General features: G+C 35.8%; 1 protein-coding gene across 1 annotated transcript; it reads right to left on the bottom strand.

Annotated features, from left to right (window-relative positions):
* Positions 1-4472: 4472 nt before the first annotated feature.
* LOC105453571 (tyrosine kinase receptor Cad96Ca) lies at positions 4473-23391 on the bottom strand. Its single transcript, XM_011695640.1, has 8 exons — positions 22222-23391; positions 9075-9325; positions 8573-8685; positions 6982-7390; positions 6673-6849; positions 6064-6414; positions 5678-5983; positions 4473-5302 (listed from the first exon to the last, which is right to left on the bottom strand). The coding sequence occupies exons 1-8, from the start codon at positions 22274-22276 to the stop codon at positions 5066-5068; spliced, it is 1899 nt and encodes a 632-aa protein (XP_011693942.1). The 5' UTR covers positions 22277-23391; the 3' UTR covers positions 4473-5065.
* Positions 23392-23425: the final 34 nt, after the last annotated feature.

Raw genomic sequence — 23425 nt, 5'->3', positions numbered from 1 at the left:
AGGTGTTAAATTTAAGTTAAAAATTGTTATTAAGTAAGAACTCTTGCTAGAAACTGTAGAAAATTCTTCGTCTTTTTAAAGGAGAGTGGGAACTCTAATCGGAACTATATGAAATTTTAATATTGGGGTGTATTAATAAAGTATTAAGAAAGGTGAAAGAGGTGATGTGTCTCCTCGTGTTTTACACGTGAGTGCGTAGAGCATATTTTGCACATACGTTTATAAGCACACGCGTGTAATGCGATGGGATATCCAGTTTGCCGCAAGTTTTTGCAAAAAAGTGCCAGTGTGCTGCACGGGCAGTGATTCCCGGACAACGTGACGCAATTATGCAACGAACTGGTCAACCCCTACTCCCCTCCCTCTCTCCCCCTTTCCACCGTGGCTTGCCCTCCGCATGCTCTCGCATCGCCCTCGAGCGTCGTCAATTGTATCGCTGACCTTGAAGCTCCTGAAGAGATCACACTCGCGGCCTTGCAGCTTCCAGCACCGTGCTCGCTCGCTGCACACGGATCACGTTCGGTGTTCTTCGGAACGTGAGCGGCCCGCCGCGCCGGTTGCTTGCATTGTTGCACGGCGAGTACAACTCGGTTCCAGCCTCAAGGAATGTTATCTCTGACATTGCGAGGGAGTCCTTGGAATCTTCTTATAATGAAACGGATCTCCGCTGACTCCTATAACGTTGTTACCGAGATGTCAAACATCTTCGGATCCAAGAAATTTTTCAGATTCGAAGGTCTTAAAAGAGGATATTTTGAGGATATTGGAAGATCTATAAAAATAATACTTGGAATTTTTTCGTTGACAAATGCTTTGCGTCAAATAGAGATTGGTATAGGGATCAAGTAGATTTAGTGGACAATATGGAAAAAAAGAGGTGAATCGCGCGGCCTGATAACACCTGCTGCTCGTAACTCGTCTGACATCCTCATTGCCGAAAACAGAAGCCGCTTGCCAGAATCGATCGGTTGCACCGGTATCTCATAACGGCCCGCGCCCGCGAAAACGGCGTTTTAAATAACACAGTTATATCAACGCCTTATTTACGCCGGTACATGAGTCCGGGAGATAACTCCTGGAAACGCTTCCGCGTTTCTGGAAAGCGGCACAAGAGGCATAAGTTTGAGAGGCGGATGTCCTAGGAAAAAGTCATGCTTCCGCAGCGTGCTTCCGCCAACGCATCGTCGCCACCCGCGTCATTAATATCGAACAGTCTGTCGTTTGTCAGTCTTCAATGTAATCTCGTGAAATTCTGCTTCTAGACACGGATTATTTCTGATTATTAATGACAGAAAGAGTTTATTATAATAACAGTAAAAAAATGGGGGTGTATTATATCGCGTTTAAATATGATTGCATTAAAAATAATCTTTATCGTGACTATATTTCAGATATTTTTTTTCTATATGTTTATTATTTGTCTCTTTTAAACTTATTTTTAGATAATTTGTAATTTGTGATAGAGAATTTTATTTATAATTTTATGTCATGTTATATGTGTACCTTATACATATACTTTATATGCTCTTAAATGTTTTTTACATATTAAATGGCAAATGAAATTATCCTGAGTTCTGAATGAATTATAAATCAAGTAAGTTTGTAAATTAAAAAAAAAGTTTTTGAAAAATACATAGATATTAGAAAAAAATACACACACATACTCAAAAAGTATGTCCTGTTTTGAATTTTGATGCGAATTATAGATTATATAAAATGGGTTTTTATTGACATATATGATGCTAAAAGGTGGACGCTTCTTTGTGCGTTTATCATGGTTATCATTATTATCACGAGGAGGAAGAGAACTGTTGATCTAAAAAAATGATGAATTTTTTCAGTTTTGATTTTTCGAAACACCGTGTGTTTGTACATGAGATATGGGTGAGTTTTCCGCTCTTGCGCACTATCGACTCGCGTATGAAAGGAGGCGGGGTACTTAGAATCTCTGCGGTCTGCTACGTCTATTTATAGCGTGCGCCGTACACTAATGCACACGCGTGCACGTGTGCAACCACACTGGTCGCCGTGCATAACGGGCTTTTATACGTTGCACTGAATATTCCTCTGGCGGACTCCAGCCAGAGTCTGTGCATTTCTTTCTTCCTTTTCTTCCCCATCTTACTCTCTTTATTTATCTCTCCTTCTCGTTCTCTCTTTTCTCGTTATTCATCCTCTCTTCTCTCTCGCCGTATATACTCATGCACGCGCGGGAACGCACGTGCATCGCGCACACACGCGCCACGCGTGTCCTCTTACTTCCTTCGTCGTGTTAGACGCGTCTTAGAACGATGTAACTTACGCGACTTCCGGAAGGCGCGTCAGAGATTTTACGAAAACTCGCGAGAAAAGAAGGATGGCTAAATTGCGTAACTTTGGAATAAATAAGACATCGAGATGACTTGCCAGGCACTATTTTGCCGATTGTATATTTTATCATTTCAATAATGGTTATTTTGTAATTATTATTTATACGATGATAAAATATATACATAATTTTTAACTTATAATTTGTATTCATCTATGATATGTCCATAATTAAGCGTCAAATTTAAGAATAGCGAATGCCAAGTTAGCATCAAACATTTCGTGATTTGTAATTCATAATTTGCAATCGATTTGCAGAAATTCGTCATTTGTCTAGTTACTAGTATAATGAATTCTCTACACATTATTTGCAATTCATGATTCAGTATAATTGCGTGGTGTAGTTCTGCAATGAATCAACATAATTTGATTAATTCGCGCCCTTTGATTTAATTTGTCACAAAATCGCTCAGCTGGCGAATTAGCATGAATAACAAATGCGAGCTCGACGAAAACTATTCGAACTAATCGAATTTCCTATTTGAACTATTCACGAATCTCATATATAAGTAGCGAATTACAAACTGCGAGTTACTCAGTCTGGTGCTATTGCTCAATGTGTCACCGTTATCTAATTGTAAGATCTTCATAGTATTTTATGGAAAAATACTTGACAATGATCGCTATCATGCTTCATGCGATATGAAAGCAATTGAAGAAAGACAAGGACTGTGTGACTCTTTCTCTCTGTTTCTTCTAATCTTTGCAGCGATTTGCATCGTATTTGTATAAACAGTTCATTGCCGTGTATGCAGTACGTATATGTACTCTTATGCATGACATAGATAAGACGACAATAAATTGTCTTTGTTAAACAAAAAGCATTGCAGTACCCTCTATCGCTGTATTCACCAACTTTGCAGTTCTGTTTCACTCTCTTCTGCAGCATTTGTACCATATGTAAATATATATACCGACGAGATATTATTAAAGACCATTGATTTTAGATTAATGTTAAATATTGATGGGACCTTTGACTTCGGGAATCGGAAGTAATTAAGAAGTATTTAGTAACATTATTAATTATTGATATAAAATTTTCAATAAATATTTTGGATGTTATGTCATTAGTTATGCCATATTTAATCCTAACGATAAATAAGAATCTGATAAAAGTGAAATAGCAAAAGATATGTCAAAAAATAAAACTGTAAAATTATCTTTCGAGCAACGTATATAAAATATAATAATAAAGTGTTTCACATTAATATGCTATTCAAAGTTTCGCGTGATTGTTGCATTTAGTTGATTATACAATTGTATAAAATATACATATATGAAAGCTCTGGTAAAAAAATTCTCATAATATTTTTAAGAATTTTTCAAATTTTTAATTTATGAAGATTTTTGAAAAATACTTTGAACTTCTTGAAATTTTATAAATTTTCTTTGGACGTTATATGGAATAAAAAATTTTAGAATACTTCAAAATTTACATTATAAAGAATTCTAAAAAAAGATGTAAACTTTCTTAGCATTTTTGAAAAGTGTTCCAATTTATGTAAAAAAATCTACGAAATTTTTTTTTGAAGTTATAATTATATAGATCTTGTGAATAATTTTGACATTTATATGGAAATTCTAAAAAATTATATGAAGAACTCTAAAAATAATTTTTTCATTAGAAAGGACATATAAAAAAAAAGGAAAGAGCATCAGGCATCATTGTCTTATATAAATATTTATAAAAAAATATTGTATAAAGCGTTAAATATTTCAAGATTATAACAGGTATTCTATATAACGAGTACATTTTATTCTTTAATTTTTATTTCTTAGAGGAAATCATTTTGGCCTCAAAGCGCTGTAGGATAAAAGTGAAGACCGTAGATACTACATGTTACCCGTTGGAAACATGGCTACGTAGTTTAACGTACACGCTTTATCCACATAGAGGAGCCAGTGGACAGGTTTCACTAGACTAGAGAGAAGCCTGAGAGTGGAGAGACGTACCCGCGTTTTAAATGGAATTCATTTACCGGCGTCTCTATGTACACAAAACGCGCATATTTAACTATGTACTCACGGATATTTCCGACAGGTTGTTTCTTTAATCCTCAATCATATGGAATATATAATAGGAAACATATATATATTGCTGAACGTGTATGACGTATATAGATTTATTTATTCTTACAACACACAATTGTACAATAACTTACAACAATGTTTAGATCAGTACATATATACAGGCTCATGTCTAGACATGAATAAGCGACTAAAGTATTAGGAATACTTTTCTTCGATTTGTAAGTGTGACACCGCGCGTTTTAATGTAATCGTGTTTTCCGTTCTTAGTTACAAATCGTGTATCTATCACATGCACGCACACACGTGAATATTTAACACGTACACATGTGAGTATTTAACAGAACGAATCGAACAGTCTTATGCCGTGAGGAGCAGACGAATTACAGCAGCTCAAATCGTTCCCGAGCGAACTTGTTAAACATGCATTACTGCAAAATGCAATGTTAAATGCAAGATTACTTTTCGACCAGTCATATTATTTAATAATCCACTTTTCGGCTAAAAGGGCAGAAAAATTGTCGGCTCGATAATTTAGTCTAAAAGATCTTCCCACATAATTCATCATGTAGCGAAAATATAATCCAATTAAATTCTAATGTTATTGCGGAAACAGTGTGGCAGCTTATCTATGCGAAAATCGAGTGACACAACGATCATCACGTGAGTTTTATAGTTTTTCTCCGCTGAGATTGAGCACATTGTAATACGAGTGATCCGGAAACCTGTCGAGCTCAATGTAATCCGTCTCGTCAAGCAGCAGACCTTCGGTCAGACCCACGAGCTCGGCGAAGGACGGCCTGCATGCCGGATCCTTGTCCCAGCAGTAGTACATAATATTGTAGAGCTCTCTTTTACAGTGCTCAGGTCTGTCCAATCTGCAGCCCTCTTTGATCTTTCGCATTACCTGGAAAAGTATTGCCATGTAATATACAAAATGAATCATTTGTCGTGCAATTATTTTTTAATTGATTTAATTTTTCTAATTTAATTTGGTTTAACTTATCTTTAATTTTATTAATTTAATTATTGATCTAATATTTTTACTTTATTTTAAATTCAACTTAATATATTTTATGAATTTATTTTTAATTTAATCAATTTAAATCTATGTAACATATGGTAAAATCTAGATTTAGAAATTTTCACATGTTGTTTACAATCGCATTGTTTTGAATTAAATTAAATTGACTAATTCAGAACAAAATAAAAATTCAACTAACAAGCCAATTAAATTAACAAAATTGATTATGAAGATTATATTATATATTGATATTCATACCTCTGCGGCAGCGAGTCCAGGATACGGTGTTGATCCTAATGTTACGATCTCCCAGATTAGGACGCCGAAGCTCCAAATATCCGACTTAACGGAGAATATGTTATCATACAAACTTTCAGGTGCCATCCACCTAATCGGTAATCTACCCTCGGATTTCCTCTCGTAAATCTGATTTGCCGCTACGTCCCTGGCGAAGCCGAAGTCCGCCACTTTGCACGCGCGGTTCTCGTCGATCAGGATGTTCCTAGCGGCTAAGTCCCTGTGGATGATACCCTTTGACGCCAGATATTCCATACCTTTGGCGATCTACAAATAAATTCGAGTTTATTTAATCAGCTGGCTTTAGATAGAGATTCTAGTTGAAGATTTACAACTCGATCACTTACTTGATACACGAATCCAGTAAGATCTCTGGAGGTCAGTCCTGCTCTTCCGTGATTCCTCTCCTCTCTGGAGGCCCTGAGGAAACTCTGCAGCTTGCCGCCGCTCACGTACTCCAAAATGACGAACATGGGTTCCCGTTCGGTGCAGCATCCTAGAAGCCGCACTACGTTGGGATGAGGATCCAGATTCTTCATGACGCGTAGCTCCTGCGCGAGATCCAATCGTTCTCGCTCGGTGGCATTCTCTTTCAGAGTCTTCACCGCCACAATCGTGGGCCCGGATTTGCCATCGATATCTAGAGCCTCGCATTTCCACACCTGGCCGAAACAACCTTCGCCGAGGATGTTGAAGACCTAATAATGATAATTAACTATTTAATTATAAAGGAATTGTTTATTTAATTAGTTAGATAATTACGTGGGGTTATAAATGAAATTTATTTTATTTAATACATTTATGAATTTATGAAATAATTAAATTTAATTGGTTAGTTAACGTTACTTGTATTGTTAGCCGTTTGACAATTTTAACAAGGTAGCAATACTGAAGGCTTAATTACCAGCTTTGTGATTAATTAATCGAGTATATCGATCAAGAGTTAATGATCATACCTTCAATCTATGCCTGGGAAATTCCCATTTATCCTCCTGCTTACTCTGAATGCCTGCTTGGAATTCTTTGTCCCACGGCTGGTAACGATTGTTCTGAGCCTTTGGACCTCGCCATCTCTTCAGGACGAGAGAGGGATCGTCGGATAGATTAGAAACGCTGACTGACGCTTGTTCCTTCTAAAAATGACATTCTAGCTTAAATATCTCGCTTTATTTGGTTTGAAGTAATTTGTGCGAGAATCAAAATATCTTTATTTCAAGATAAAAATTATATCTTCTTTTTTTGTAATAAATCTTATTTCGAGTTACCGTGTCCGCCTTGGATTTGCGACTGCCGCAAAGTCTGTTCCTCAGGGAATAAACGCCCATTCCAAGACCCACAACGAGGGCGCATCCAGCCGCCACCGGTACCAGTGTCATCGCAATATCCTGCGACGGCTGCTCGGCGGAGGGTGCAACCTTCGAACTTAACGCAGGACCCTCCACCTCATTTATGTGGACGCTTTCTTCCGTGACAGTACTGACGGTACTGGCGGCACTGCCGCTGACGCTGTTGTCGGAGTCCTTAGGTTTTATTCTCTCCAGTTCAAGTTTCGTGGTTTCGGGATGATACTGTTTCGGCGGCAAAGGTGGTAAAGGCGATGGGAAGGTCTGCAGATTTGGCAGACCGAGAAACGGCGGTCGTATCCGGCCACCGGATTGACTTGGATACGGTATCCTGCCAGAAAGATTCAAAAGTCAGGGAGAATTCTTTAAAATTCTTTCTTTCTTTTTTCAGAAAAATCTATGATTGGATGCGTGTATACGTGCGCGCTAATGAAATTTGTTCCAAATAGATTTCAAATAGAAAAATAGCGCTCTATAATTTAGTAGTGTAATTATGTACTTGTCAAGTTTAATAAAAAAAAAATAATTATATTTATATATTGATATAAATTTTTTCCAGACACAGAAATATTATATATATTTCATTGACTGAATGGTCTATTGAATTGATATTCTGATGTTTTTACATAAGAAACATTATTTCTTTACAATGCAATTTTTATTCAAGCCGTATCGTTAACGAAGTGGAGCATGAATAATAGAACAGATCACCGCTGAGTCTCCTTAAGGTCACGTGCCTATACCTTGCTATTTATAGGAAAAATACCAGTTTGTAAGCTCGTTCAATTTAATACATTTTTTACCGAAATAATAATCATATAAATCTTTTCATAAATATAATGAGAGAATAAATTTGTAACAAATTAAAATAAATTATAATTAGAATAAGTTTAATTACTACAATAAATTTTATTCTTTGAGGAAATAATTTATTAATTTTAAATATGAAAGATTTTTGTTTAAATTGAGAAGTTCCATACTAATAAATATAAATAACAGAATTTAATTAAATATTTAATTAAATATTCTAAATATACGACACAATAATAATTACTTGAAAATGATGCAATAAAAATACAGCATATACTAAAAACATCATAAGTTGGGATCTTGCATATTATCAAATCACATTTCAGAATTACCATTTGACCGACATCCATAAATCATTTACTTTAGGTAAAATTGACATGTCAATTATTAATTTTTTTTAGAGCTTAAAAGTAGCAGCATGTTTAGATTTAGAAGTTGTATTTTTTATGTATTTTATATTAAAATAATGTTTATTTATCTAAAAAAATTCGAAATATTTTAGAAATTTAACTCTCAGCGCAAATTAATTAATGCAAATTAAACGATAACTCTGGAATATTTCTATGCATACTCCACTGTCTTTGGAATTCGGCTTTTACGTTCTGCATCGTGTTTATTTTCTTTTTTTTAATACATACGATAAATCGCATCGACCTATTAAAAATGTCAACACGTGTATATGTGTGTGTATGTGACTACGCACCTTGGCTTTCCCCGATTCGGTGCCGATGTGTTCTGGATGTTGACGAAAACCTCAGTCTTCGCTGTGACCTTTCCGTCAGAAACAGTCACGTAGAGTAACAGGTCCTGGCCTCCCTGAGAAGAAGAATGAACAAAAATCGTAATTCAAGAGCCTTGACATTAGTGCATTCGCGAATGCCGTATATGTAGACGCGCTGTGCGTCGTCCAACATCGAAGACATATTACATTCTTTCTTCGTAATATTCCATATTGTCAAATGAATCATAAACATGAAATATCAAATAATTGGTACACATTTAGGCCAATTAATACCAAAATGTGGGTAATTTAATTAATAAATTATTTTTACAGCCAAGAGTTAAATATACTTTAAATTATATCACAACTAATTGTGAACATCACTCTTGCTTGTCATATTTTCGTCATAATTATTTTAAATTATTTGAAACGCTAAAAGTTTTATCTAAAATGAAAGATTTTGACAATTGACGAAAGTACTCACTCTTCCTTTGAGAGTTTCATTGAGAAAAATTATGCCGGTCGTGTTGTCGATGGAGAAGGGTAATGGCCGGGGCGGCTGAGGTTTATTCCCGTTGTAATCCACGTGTGGTTCGAGACCGTAAGTCAACTTGTCCTGCTCGCTGTCCGTGGCGCTAACTCTGGTTATGACGTTTCCCACTGGATAGGTCTCCGCAAGCCTCCAGTTCCGATCGAGCCATATTACGGGCGGTGTATTATCGCTCAATTGGCTCCCTAAATAAGTAAAATAATTTGTCTAATAATTTGTAGAACTTTTAAATGTTTCTACGTGCTTTGATATTTTAGAACTCTACAAGTCGAACATTTCTTGAGAAATTAAAAAGTTGAAAATCTGATCTTGAAATTTTATATAGATCCAAGAATTTCGAATCCTATGCTTTTGAATTGTTAAGATTGCCTTTTTATCTCTTTCATTTTTTTTCACTCTATTGTCCTTCTTTGATTTTATACATAATTTTTTTGTACATATTTTTATAAATATCATATTCAAAAATAATCCATATCTAAAAATGTTTCGTCTCTCAAATTGTCGAAGTTCTTCGTTTAAATATTTGCGATAGTTGGAATTCCCGATTGAAGTACATATATATATTTATGGCATTAGAATTTCAGTCCGCCGGGAATTAATGACTCTTCGTCACGGAAGGTTGACAACGCGACTGAAATCCCGTTCAAATCGGCTTCGATTCCTCGCGACCGCGAGCGTGTTTTGAGCGCGAGCGACGAGCTCGCTGTTTTACGCTCGAGTTCTAATTAGCCCCGGGTTTACCGAACGAGATAATGAGAGAGAACAGTGGGTGGAAGTGCGCGCGCACCGAGAGATCGGCCTTGATATGCATTCCTTCCTGGTTTTCGAGTTCATATCGCCAAGTAGACTGTGACCCTCCACGAGTTTTCGTTTCGCGCATTTTTCGATTGTACCTTATACACAACCTCCCGTTTTACGCATAAATCTCTTTAGAATTCTGTAATCTGTCTCGTGTTATCCCATTGTTACAACATGTTCTTTTTCGTTATTTATGTAATTGCGCCGAAATACAGGAAAGAGGAAGTTACAAAGAAATTTCTTCTCAAGAAGGAAGATTAAAAAAAGGTGGAGGAAAGGAAATTGAGGTACGGAGAGCGATTATTGCAGACGTTTGTTAAAGAATTTCTTTTCGAGACGTGTAATTTCTCGTATTGTTCTCATCGCATAATTGCTGATTCCCGCGTTGCTTGTACCATTTCTATGAAGCTATATAGCTTCTCGTGCAAGAAAAGCGAATAACTGGACCTCGGCGGCGTTCTACACCTGACTGCGCGTCTCCGCGGGACGATATAATCGTGCCACGATTTTCGCGGTAATCACATACCGACGATCCTCGGCCTCGCTTATTAAGTATGATCGGCCCGGCGGAGTCATGCTCGGAATAGAAAGTCACGACGAGCGGTCGCACGAAGAGCGTTATGATACCGGCCGGCCGATCTGATATGGCGCGAAAGGCGCGCGTATATACTAGAAATAGAAAGTACACATCGCGCGAGCGTGCTCATTCGCGATTTGCAAAATTCAGATTTGCTTCGGCTTCGGCAGCGAGCAGTGATAACGAACTCTCCTCGCGAATATCGAATTTAATTCACACGCGCTTCTCCGTTCCGTTTGCGTGCTCGCTTCCTTTTCGCGAACATGAATTACATGTTATTTACGTTATGCCATTCAACTTTTCGGTGATATCCGACATCTTGAAATATTTTATAAAAAAATAAGATTAGATTTTATTCGCGGCACATAAACGTAAATTACATGTTATTTGCACATTATCGTTATGCCATTTAACCTTTCTGACATCCGACATCTTGAAACATCTTATAAAAAAATAAGATTAGATTTTTTTTATTTGCGACACATAAAAAGGAGGAAAATTAAAATGAGAAAAACCAATGAGAACTTGATAGAGTTTCTTCTTGAAGCGAGAAGTTAAATAAGATTCGGCGGAATCCGTCGTCATTAAAATTATTCATGGCGTGATTTAGAGACGTTTATCTTTGCTTTACGATGTATCCCGCGGTTCGTCGTGAGGAAACAGATTGCTGTTTTTGATCTAACAATCGTTCTTAAGTCAATGAGCTTCTATCGGGAAGACGCGGCGAAGTGTTTTCACGGAGAGCGACGTAAGCGTGACGATCCTCATAATGGTAGCGGTTTTACTTCGCGCTCTCTTCTCACCCTTCGTCGTAATCGTAGCGATTATTCATGAGAATATAGCGCAGTAACTGTATTCTCACGGTGCAGTGACTTCAATACCGCTATAACGCGCGCCGCGCATTGGAGACGCTACTCGAAGCGAAGACAGCAGCCGCATTGTAATGTAGCGGCACTCTCGCCATAATCGGCATCGCGCATTCGTATCAGTGTCAATCGGCGCATCACGATCCAGTAAAAATAAAAATTCCGCGCGAATACCGAACTCTCGCGAATAAGCATTAACGAGATAACGTCGAGCGGTACCGTAAACCATGGTTATATTGTCGCAGGATGAATGACTCCGTGAGACAACGTTGCTTTTTTTTCCTTTTTCCCTCATTTGTTCGAGCACGCAGTGTTAATGACTTGTCGATTAATAAAATAGAAACACAGCAACAGTATAAATAAAAATTAATAAGCTTTAGAGAACAATTTGTAGCTTCAATAAAATATTGCTTTATTTTATTCCATATTAACTTCAATTTCAATGGCTTTGATTGTTATTTTTAATTTTTCTAATAAATTCATTGTTGATTTTAATGTTAATTTTTATTAATAATAGTATGATTTTTTTATATTATTCAGTGCGTTTTACGTAAACTTTACTTCGACAGAGTTTTAACTTAAGATTTTAGAGATCATCATTACGGTAAACAATCGATTCTAAAATCTGCTCCAAATTATTTAAAGAATCTATTAGTACAGATTGGTAATTATGAAATAATCTATAAAATTATTTAAAGAAATAAAATGTACATATTCAGAATTAAAGGGCATTCCAGTGCAACGAGTGAACGCCGATCGTATAAAGTCGATCGCCATTGCGGTTGGGACTTTCCCAAATTGGCCGGCAACGAGTTTCCTTTCGAATCGTTATCCTCCGGATACAGTGACGTGTCTAACGTAAAAGAGACTCGGATGCAATCCCTGGACTTTCTCGGATTTCGTCCACGCGCATTTTCTATCCTCAATATCGCCGTGCCGACGACGGAGGAATCAAGATAGGAGGTGCCGAGGAGGTGCAAAAGGTTCTCTCGTGAGAAGAGCATGGTCAGTCCGGCGATGCGTCCCGAACAACACGGAGAAAGTGGGACGATGAAAGTGCGATCGAATGATTGTGTGTGTGTGTTTGTTTTCGTGTAACTGTGTGTTGGTACGTTTAGCGAGAGAATCACGTCTGTTTAGGGAACGTTTTATCTAATGATAAGACTATTGTGATAAGATAATGATACGATAAGCGCCGCAGGCTGCTTCTGTATTTTCCATCCTTTTGTTAGAACGATGTTTTTCGGTGTTTTCGAATCACACCGAAGAATATTGCTTGCGACAAGCACTTGCGTGATCACCCCGGCCTCATATTCTTCAGATAATTGAAAGCCACGGTGTACCGTCAATTTGCAACTATAACGATTGTTGGCGCAGCCAACGGATTATCATTACCGCGCTCGCTGTCCTTCGGACATTGAAATCTTGCTGCTCGCCGGAGTCACCGCCGGCAGGTCGCCCTACTTTGTGGATGACCGGTTAAAGGAAACTCCGCTGTTTCTCCCCGCGGAGGGGCTTTCGAAAGAGGCAGGTGGAGTCTCTCTCTCTCTCTCTCTCTCTCAGGCCTTTCACAGTATAATCCTTGGTCGACTATCCTGATAAAATCACCTCGAGGAAAACGGGATGGAAAGTATCTTGCTGTTAGACGATTTTAATTGCACAGATATGTTAAGTTTTAAAGATAAAAAGAATAATTCATTGTTTACTATGTATTTAAAGAAGATTTCACTCATTGCGGGAGGAGGAAAACTCGAAGTAAATAGAACATCAATTCTTGGGTAAAACTACTTTATGCGGGCGAGTAGCATGAAAATCTGATTCATTTAAAATTCCGGATGAAAACTCGCAGTTAAACTGCCCCGATTTGTTAATTACTTTTGAGAGAAACTCGATTATCATCGGGGTGAGAGTATGATGAAAGAGGCAGATGAGCAATTTCGATCCTTTCACAATGCTCCTTTCACAATTTTCTTTTTTTTTTTAATAGATAAAAGATATTCATCTTTCGATAAGCGTAACGTTTTTTGACGTGAAGAAAAACCCGGCACTAAAGGAAGGAAAAAATTCGCTGCCTTTATTGATTCAGCGTGCCGTTAATGCGATAAAATTCGCTGCCATCAAGGTGACAGAATCTCAGGAAAGAGACAGCCAGGTAGAATTTCAATCTCCTTTCACAATGATCCTTGAGAGCTGCTCGATATAATTATTCTTTGTGTAAGGCAGAGTAAAAAATATTTTATTTCCGCAAGGGCGATCATTTTAACCACGAAAAAATTAAATTACACGTAATCTTGCAGGAAGAGTTACAGTTAGTCGAAGTTAGCGAAAAGTGCGTTGTCATCTCAGGGTGAGAGGCTTCTGAAAAGGCAAGCAGGTAAATGAGAGTAGGCAGACGGTATTTCAATCCTTTCACAATAATCCTTGAGACCGATTCAATATAATTACCACGTAAAACAGAACGGAAAGTGTCCCCCTTCCGCATGTGATGTTTTTTTATTATTTAACTCGCTCTTTTTGCATGTGGCATACTTTAATGATTAACAAGAATTCTTCTTTTCTTTTTCTTTGTCTCCAAAAGTAAAATTTATTTCAAGTGAATAGCTTATAGCTATTTTATTTATCTACTGACATCAACTTTCTTTTTATAATACAATGAAAATTATTTCTCATATTTTATGATTTTTCATATAATCCATATTATAATTAGGTTATTTGTGTCATTAACGGAGTACCATTAATCTCTTCTTTCAGGAAATTTTTTTAAGTATGTGAAATTTAAGAAATTTAATTTTATTAAAAATATTTTATTTTAGTCGTATTTCGTATGATTATTTTTAGCGCATTTTATGATGTGGTTTGTATATCGGTATTGAAGCGTTCTGTATTAGGATTTCCAATGGCTTTCCAATAAATCAAAGGATACCTGAAAAAATCTTGTCGACGTTATGAGCATTTAAGTTAAACCGCAAAGTGCTAAAGCTCGCTCTTCAAGACGAATAGGCCATCGAGCATGTTGCTGATGGCTCTAGGCAGGCGGTAGCGCTCATCGCTAGAGCTGTCGCTAATGGCTAGAAAGTCCGGCCCCCGTGATTTATGCGTCGAGCTCGTTTCTCTCGCGAGAGCTCTCGCTTCGACACAGACAGGTGTATATCGGAAACGGCTGGGGCCCGGAAATTGATCGGCCGATCGTCGATAGCAAACTAACTGAACTGGTGGATGGGCTCCCTCGTAATTATTTGCCATCGTTAATCAGCACCGACTCACAATAATTTAGCGCCTATACATCGCCAGCAAATCGCCGCCCCATTACACATCGACGTATCCTTTCGGATATCTTCATATATAATTTACATGGGAATCCGAAGACGTATAGGATGATTAATGGATTTAGTAATATGAAACAATTCAACAGTTATTAATTTAAGCAAAACGAAACATTTATGATTAATTTAACGTTATTATAGATGGTAACTATACTATTTTAATTACCAGAGCAAAGAATTAAGGTATTGTAATCGTGGAGATCTGGAAACTTCCTAGTTTGTGATCTTGATTTCGATGGCGAATTGAATTGATAATTGTAAGGAAAGCGCGAAGATGATTATTTCGTTGAAATTAAATTAAAGAGACGATAAAATGTTCCCGGGTGTCTCGTAGACGGTAGAAGGATTTCCAAAGTGTAGAGAGTGTGCAATCGCGGCAAGTGCAATTTTCGTGTGACTCATGGGGAATGGTGCAGCTATAAAGTAACGCGAGACGTGCAACAGGATCTGAAAGTGAACCACTCGATTTCCGTCGCGGTAGATTGCGGAGCTTTCGAGTCGACGATGTTTTCTCGTTAACCAGACGCGATCACCTCTTCGCCTTTCGAATACCTCAAATGCTCCCAAGTCGGCCTCGCAGAATTTCTGAGATCAGTTTATGAGTTTACTTTTAAAAACTATTTTAATGATTATTTTTATTTACCGTTTCTATGATTAGTCCGTATGGATTTTGATATCATATCACGAAAATATAAAAATAAAAATTGCAAATATATTTTTAAAAGAATGTATATTTATTATTAAATGTAGAAAAATTAAATAAACAAATTTCTGTATTTGATGGTCAATTTTTGCAAATAATCAGAGTGCAGACTGTTGACTAAAAACAAAAAAACTGAAAAGTACATGGGTCCAGCTAAAGCCGTGACGTCATTGGTGCGCGCGTATTTCCGGGTATTATAGGCCTGAGCTGAAAGATTATCGTAACTGTTCCGACAGAGCTCGTAAACGTAAATGGATAGTCGTAGGTCAATGCACACTGATTTTACGTAAACGTATGTCGTATCATTAACGTCAGAGACGATTGGTACGACATAGATTTACGTAAAATCATCGTGAATTGACCTACGATTACGATTTACGCTTACGTTTTCTGTCGGAAACAATTACAATCATTCTGTGTCGGGCCTAGGTGCCCGAAAGAGATGGTATACTTTTTTGTTTCCGCCATCTCGGCCGTGGTGAACTGAGAGCCGAAACGAAGCGAACCGGAGAACTTTCACTTCACCTGGTGAGATCATCGTCGGTCCTTAAATATTCCCCGGCGTGACGCTTCACTTTCATGCATGGCGACGCTTTCGAGACTTGAAAAATCGAACCGAGCGAGCGAAACGCGATCGTGTTTTAACGATCTTTACGTAACACTCTCGAGAAGGCGCGAGATCCTCCTCCGGGGATTTCCCGTGAAGTAAGAGATAGAATGTCCTTTGATCTTATTGTTAGCAAAGAAATAAGTCTCTGGCCGGAGATGAAGGGTATTAATCTTCTCGCACCGAATCTTGATTCTCAGAACATGGTAAAGGTACACAGGAAATTTAAACTAATTAGGGACACACGGAAAGAACAATTTTGCTGAATCCAGATCTGAAAATAATTTTTGTTCAATAATCAAAATAATTTTGTGCGAAAGTCAAAATGATTGCTAGAATATCAAAACGTTTTACAGCAATGCTTATCAGTTTTAACATTCCAACAAATTAATTTGATGATTCAACAAAAAATTATTTTCAGATCTATATTTAGCAAAATTTTTAGACCTTTCAACAAAATCGTTCTTTCCGTGCATATTTATCTAAAGTCCTATGTTGATAAGTATCATAAAAATGGTTAATGTTGAAAGATAACATTTATTCATTTAGATTATATTAAGTAAACCCGTAAAATATTAATCTGTCCTATTTAAAGCATGTTAATCGTTGTAAGGATTAATAAAATATCAGGAATTTTATGAGGTTACATGCATTTAATCGCGATAATTGAATTCAGGCTAAAAATAGCAGCTAATGAGTTATGCAAAATCTTATGTTATTATCAACAATAAGATCTATACAAATTAAGTATGTAATCACATTACATGATATCAAATAATCATTTCCAGATTTAATATGAAACTAGCATATTAATAATAATATGCTAGTTTCTATTAAAATTCTTATAAAAAGAGATAATGAACATTCTTCTGTGGCATGGATTTCAAGAAATATTTTAATTTCAATGTTTCACGATTTTTTATAGATGAATATTGCATACTTTGAATAGGTAAATAAAAATCTTAACAGCAGAATTTATCAATTTTGTTATAAATTTAAAATTGACTTTTCTTTAGCAAGAATTTGATTCATAATATTCGATACAACTAATAACTTATACTATTACTAAAATATCAATACTAAATTGTTTGGAAGATTTAATCGGAAAAGAAGTTGATTACGCACGATTATTGATATATCCTTCAAATTTTTTATCGTAGACAACTGCAACAACAATGGAAAATTACCGTTTATAATAGTCATCGTTTTATATTGACACAGGCAATTTCTGCTTAATGTTATGTCGGGAAAAGCGCATTAACGACAACAAACGGACGTAATAAATAGCCTGCAAAACTGCCGAAGAGTTGTCTAGAACTGGTTGCGATTCTTGTCTGGTGAGAAGAATGCCCGCATAAACGATATTATGGCCGCGTCGTAATAACATGTATTCCCCGCATTTGCATCCGCCTTGCTCATGAGCTTACTTCTTACGGTTAAGTCGAAATTTACTAAAAGAATTTTATTATGTTTATATGTGTATATACAAGATTCTGTCGTGAGAATCAAAACAACATCGCTGTCATATTAACTGAGAAATTATATTATAAATTACAGACAAAACTGTGACTTAAAGAGAATTACCAGATAGATTGAAAGAACAATTTCTTTTAACTTGAAGAAATTGAAAGAAAAATTTTCTTAATTCTAATTTTTTCGATCGGATAAATTTTATTTTGATTACTACATTATATTTTCTATAATTTTTACAATTTTGAGATATAAGTTTACGCTTTATTTGGATTCAGGTTTTTCTTCAAGCTTATGCGTTTACTTTGTAAAACTTAATGGAATTTTTCGGTAAAAGAAACCTGTTTTCTCTCCGGAAACCAGAATTGCAGAGAAGCTCAGACACACGCAATGCAAGTAAACACATCGTGACTAATAAATCGCGATATGACGTGCGCGTGAAGAAGATGGCCCGAAGACCGCGTTATTGCAAGGAATTCTACGAGTCAGTGGAAACGCATTTCGTCCCCCCCTCGTCAGCACGGTCGACGAGCCTTGGTGTCAGTGAAGGTTAGGTATGGGTTCTTGCTCGATGTCTGGTGACCCGGTTTGTACGACTGTCTCTGTGCTTGAACGTTGTTAATTCTCTTGCGAACGTCTTATACCGATAATTTATAGGATCCTTCTTTCTTTATCTTTTCTTCCGTCTTCTTGAAAAAAAAAAATTACTTTATTTGAACTTAAAATTGTATAGTTATTTTTTTACGTGCAAATAAATGTTATATCTTGGCTGTGCATTAATTTGTTGAAAAATAAAACAAGTAGCAAATAATAATTTTGATAAATGCAAAAAATTAAATATAACAGTAGAGAAAGAGAGAGGAGAAAGAAGAAAGAAAGAGGGAGGGAGGGGAGGAGAGAGAGAGAGATGTTTTAACGCAATGAAAAATTTTAAAAACTATGTATATTTTTTGTTTTTTGATTCAATCTGAAAGTAAAACAATTTAGGCAATTCATTTAAAATTTGCATTTTAGGAATTTTCTTAATTTCCTTAGAAATCTTGGAAATTGAAGAAATATATTCTGCTTTCAGATATATATTTCTTCAATTACTTGAGATACATTAATAAATCCTTGTTTATTGTAAAATAATAATCTTAATTACATCCATATACCGATTTGTTTGTTTGGAAAATAATTACATTTTGACGCAGAATCAGATCATTTATTGAAACTTTTTGAAACAATTCTTTAGACATGGGTATATTCACACTCTTTGTCTTTGAGAAAAGAAAGGTTAAATCAAGGCAGACTCCCATTGTGAGATCTAACCGCCGGTTTTTGTCGAATGCGTGCGTTCCGATTATGCGACCGCCAGGTGCAATGTATTAATACCCGCGTCTGGCGAGTTTGCGATCGTGTCACTGCTTTACCGTGCTGCGAATAAAGTTTATTCTCACCATTTGCGCGCATTTCCTCCGACCTTCTTCATGTACCGTTTTACTACCTTACGATAATCTGCAATAACTCTTCATGTATTTTACGAGGAAGTTTAGTCTATATAAATTTCCCTTTTTCAGATTGATTAATATTGCGATATGCAAGACGTGTTGCGCGAAAATGTGTAATAATGCTCGGCAAGTACAGTAAAATAAATGAAAATTAATTTTTTATTTTTATATTACTTTCCAATTAATTATTTACTTATACTTTCATTTAATATATTATTATATACTTTTTAACGGAAAATTAATCGGGAAATAATTTTGTTCGAAGATTTTACAAGACACTACTGTATGGTATATCAGTTAACGAGAACACAAAAAGAAGGTTTACGAGGCTATCGCGAGTATTCCTGGCATGCGTATACTGTCCGCTTTTATTTTTCCGGTAGCTACAACGTGTGCACAATATGCGTAGCGTGAGCTGTTGCTATTCCGACTTCTACTCTGTTTGAACTTTTAAATGATATCGAAAAATTCAAACCACGTAGTTCGAGAAATTCTGATAATCCAGCAATCTCATGCTTGCATTCATTACATGTACAATCCGCAATCATGAACTGCAACATCAATGAATAAGAGTATGCCTACACGGTACATCAAAAAAGAAAAAATAGAAATCTAAACAGAGTTTAATGTCTCTCTCAAACATTTATATTTAAAACATGTTATATATTAAATAATATATAAATATTTCGAATTGTCATATAAGGGGGGGGGGGGTAAATTTTAATAAATGAACTAAACAATATAAAATATAAATTAATCAATATAAAATTAAAACTTAAAAGAAGAAAATATAATATTTATAGATTTAAAAAATTATTAATTTTGTAGAATATTAAATTTTAAGAATTATGAATATTATGATTGAATCATGAAAATGATACTTTTGACGTAAAGGAACAGCTCGTCGCGAAACAGCTGTAATTATTCGCAAAACCGCATACTTCCTGGCCGTGGTTAATTACTCCAGGATTAATCATGTCAAGTGTGATATATGCGCACAAAATCGACAGAAAATGCAATATGTACTTATGCATGATTTTGAACTGAAGAATACAATCTTGTAATTTTATTTATCTTAGATTATTTGGATTGTCGCTGATTCTCAACAATAGAATAAATAAAATATTAATAAATATAATATTTTATATGTAAATGTATATTTTTTGAATATAATAAAAATTTCAAGATGTATTCTGCGCCACAGAAAAATGTTATAGTTTCAAATTGAGAATATACTTATTATATTACTTATCACATACTTAACAATGAGTAAACTAATTACTCATGTCGATAATAAGAGGTTACTTTAATTATGGGATAACTTCGAAAGATATGCTATTTTTTTTGGTACGAGCTGAAACAGCAATCCAGCTCGTCGTATGGAATTCATTGCCAAGGATTGAGATGTAATTGCGAGGCTTGCGCACTATTTGCGCACTCTAATTAAATCTTTAGCTATTTCAACGACTGCATGTTCGTGAAGATGCAAAACATCTACCAACCTTCTGCTCTTGTTGCGTTCTTCAGCCGCTCTCGAATGCACATTCTCGTAATCGTGTCGCAACTGTTACCGCGCGCGCGATCAGTTGCTCTCCGGCTTTCTTCGGCAATTATCTGAGCTGAGGAAGAGGGACCTGACAAAAGGCCGGTTCTGAAGGCCTTCGCGAGACTTTCTTAAGATTATGGACTTTCTACTAGCTTAAATCCCGATCGCTCAACATCGAGAATGATTATGGATAGTGACATAGATAGTGACGTTGCGGTTTGAACATATTAGCAATATTGCATCGGTTTTTTACGCTATACTGAATATTTCTTGATTTTTATAATCTTGATATTATCTATAATGAAACTGTCATGTGTACAAAAAATTTAATTTAACACTTAATGAAAATTATTTTCATATAAAGAATATTGTAATATTTATTGTCATTACATTCACATATATATTATTAATAGTTTGAAATCTTTATGTAATATGTATTTTATAATATTTTACTACATAAAATTAAATTTCTTTATTTATAAGTGCAATTTAAGATAAACATTTGTTACGGAAAATAATGAAAAAATTAATTTTAGACATTATTACAAAAATTAATAGAATTATTTGTATTATTTGTTAAAAATTTAGGCTATTATAATTATCATTTTGTCGTGAATATGAAAAGATTATTTAAAAATATTTAAAATTTTATCAATAATTAGCTAAGATTTTTTATAAAGAAAATTTAGAATGGAGATGAATTACTCTGTGATAATAACGACTGTGAGACTATTGTTGCACAAAAGGTGTCTTGTTACATAGCAAAGGCAACTTATAATAGTATAGTCTCGAGAGAAAGGAATCGTTGGCGTAAGCAAGATCTACTACAGTGAACGTAACGCCATTATTTTGCATCTTTGCTGCTTTGCACGAATAGCAAAATTATCTTCTAGATAAAAAAATGTGTTGTATATTTAGATCTCAAAATAGCGATATTTTATGTATTTAGAGTAACGTATTAGAGTAACGATTGCTCTAAGATTTACATAGATCCGAATGCATGCGGCTTTCTCCATGACATATTAGAAAGCTTTTATATATATATATATATATATATATATATATATATATATTTATATATATTTAACTTATCTCTTTCCAAAAGAACATAACGCATATATTGATATTAAAAATTACCTTAAGAAAACTGCAGAATTAACAATTTCGAAATTATATTTTTTAAAGAATTATTACTAGTTTAGATCTTTTTATTCTGAAATACTCGTTTGTCTTTGTAAAGAGGGATAGTTTAAGAATTATTTGATTCCACAAATGCCATAGATTGTTTTCTGTTCATTTAGAAAGCCACAGACTACTTCTAATAACATACCTTCCGTTTTACGGAATGTCGGTAAATTCTTGGATTCTTGAATCTTCAATTTTGCACACACACAATTATTTTACTCTATAATATAAATTCTAAAGATCTTCAATTCTTTCAGATTCATATTATTTTTATTAATTTCATGAATATTTATACCTACTGCATATTCCGAAACTAGAATTTTTTAAAAATAGATTCTTCATTTATTATATTAATTAATTATTGTATTAATTATTTATTATTATATTAATTAACGTCAAGCTCAGATTATATATCTTAAATCTAGTCAAAACATATTATAATATAAATCTGTTCCAATATCTTTGATTCCATATAAATATGTTTCGTCGACCGGCATAATCCCTCATTAAACTCACCAGCGCATATCCAGAAGCAAAGCGCCGTCGCCACGACAGGCCACCAGGCTGACATCGCGCTACATCGATGATCCACGATAACGATGATCTACGAGAAATTCTAGCGTCGCTCCATTCGACACGTCTCATCCGATTCGCACTGCAGCGATCTCACTCGAGTCGTCTCGATATTCACAGATCACTCGATATTTACGAGATACGCGCACCTTATCGATTTTAACACAATCATCCATCTAATCCCGATTCATTAGAAGAAATTACTATTTAGCAACAATCAAATCCAAATATGGTGCTCCGAAGAGGCGGTCCGACTTGATGCCGGAGTCGGTGTCTCGAGCAGACGCACAGTCCAAGATCGTCCAGTCCAAAGACAGGATTCAGAATTGCTGATAAAGTCAGTGATTATATCCTTGCACCGCATACGTTATTATTACGCTGCGTTTATCACTGTTGAAATCCCTCTCGTCGATCACGCAAATCCTTTTCTCTTTGCGCATCTTCGCTACTTTTCAATTTTTTTGCGACTTTGGACGAATTCACTCGGTTCAGATATCGATTTAGTGCACTTTCTCGCATTCTTATTCCGATCAGATCTTTCAGTCGACTAGACGTACGAGTCAACTCAAAAGTAAATGCGAAAATGTCACTGAAATCCCCGACATCGCGCGCACATTGTAATTCTGCCGAGATCCTTTGGCGAACCAACGGTAGTCGCTACTTTCTCTCGACTCTCAGTTAACGATTATTTATTATTTTAATTATTACAGTATTTTGTAATATTTTCTCATATTGTGTTAATCAGTCAACCGGTTATTATTATTTTGACATTAATGTCACATTCATCAAAGGGCAATTAATTTTTTTGGGACACAAATCGGTCGGTAGTCTGTCTTCCTCACGAGTCTCCTCAAGTCGGGCTTGGACCCGCCGCGGTGCGCAGAGACATCGCGGACCTGGGGACCGCTAAGGACCCCGATTGTCGCGACAAATACAATTCCACAGGATCCAATGCGAATCCGTACACTCGCGAAGGATCCTTCGAATCCGCAAATAACGAATTTCGCACTATGATTTGCACATGATCGAGTGAGATAACGAAGGCACGTCAGGGACCCGGGAGAAGAACAAGTTTGACGACGACTGGCGAACGGAGCGCCGACGCGACTGTGAGGCCGCGACGTCGCGACCTGTTCTCCAACCGTAC

This window comes from Wasmannia auropunctata, unplaced genomic scaffold (assembly GCF_000956235.1).
Source record: "Wasmannia auropunctata unplaced genomic scaffold, wasmannia.A_1.0 LD335998.1, whole genome shotgun sequence".
Taxonomy (NCBI): domain Eukaryota; kingdom Metazoa; phylum Arthropoda; class Insecta; order Hymenoptera; family Formicidae; genus Wasmannia; species Wasmannia auropunctata.
This window is presented reverse-complemented; position numbering and strand designations above follow the sequence as displayed.

Coding starts and splice junctions, on each gene's coding strand:
- LOC105453571 (XM_011695640.1), bottom strand. CDS start 22,276: ATGTCAGCCTGGTGGCCTGTCGTGGCGACGGCGCTTTGCTTCTGGATA. Junction 6,415..6,672: donor TTCCCAGGCATAGATTGAAG/GTATGATCATTA, acceptor TATCATTATTAG/GTCTTCAACATCCTCGGCGA. Junction 5,303..5,677: donor CTGGACTCGCTGCCGCAGAG/GTATGAATATCA, acceptor ATACTTTTCCAG/GTAATGCGAAAGATCAAAGA.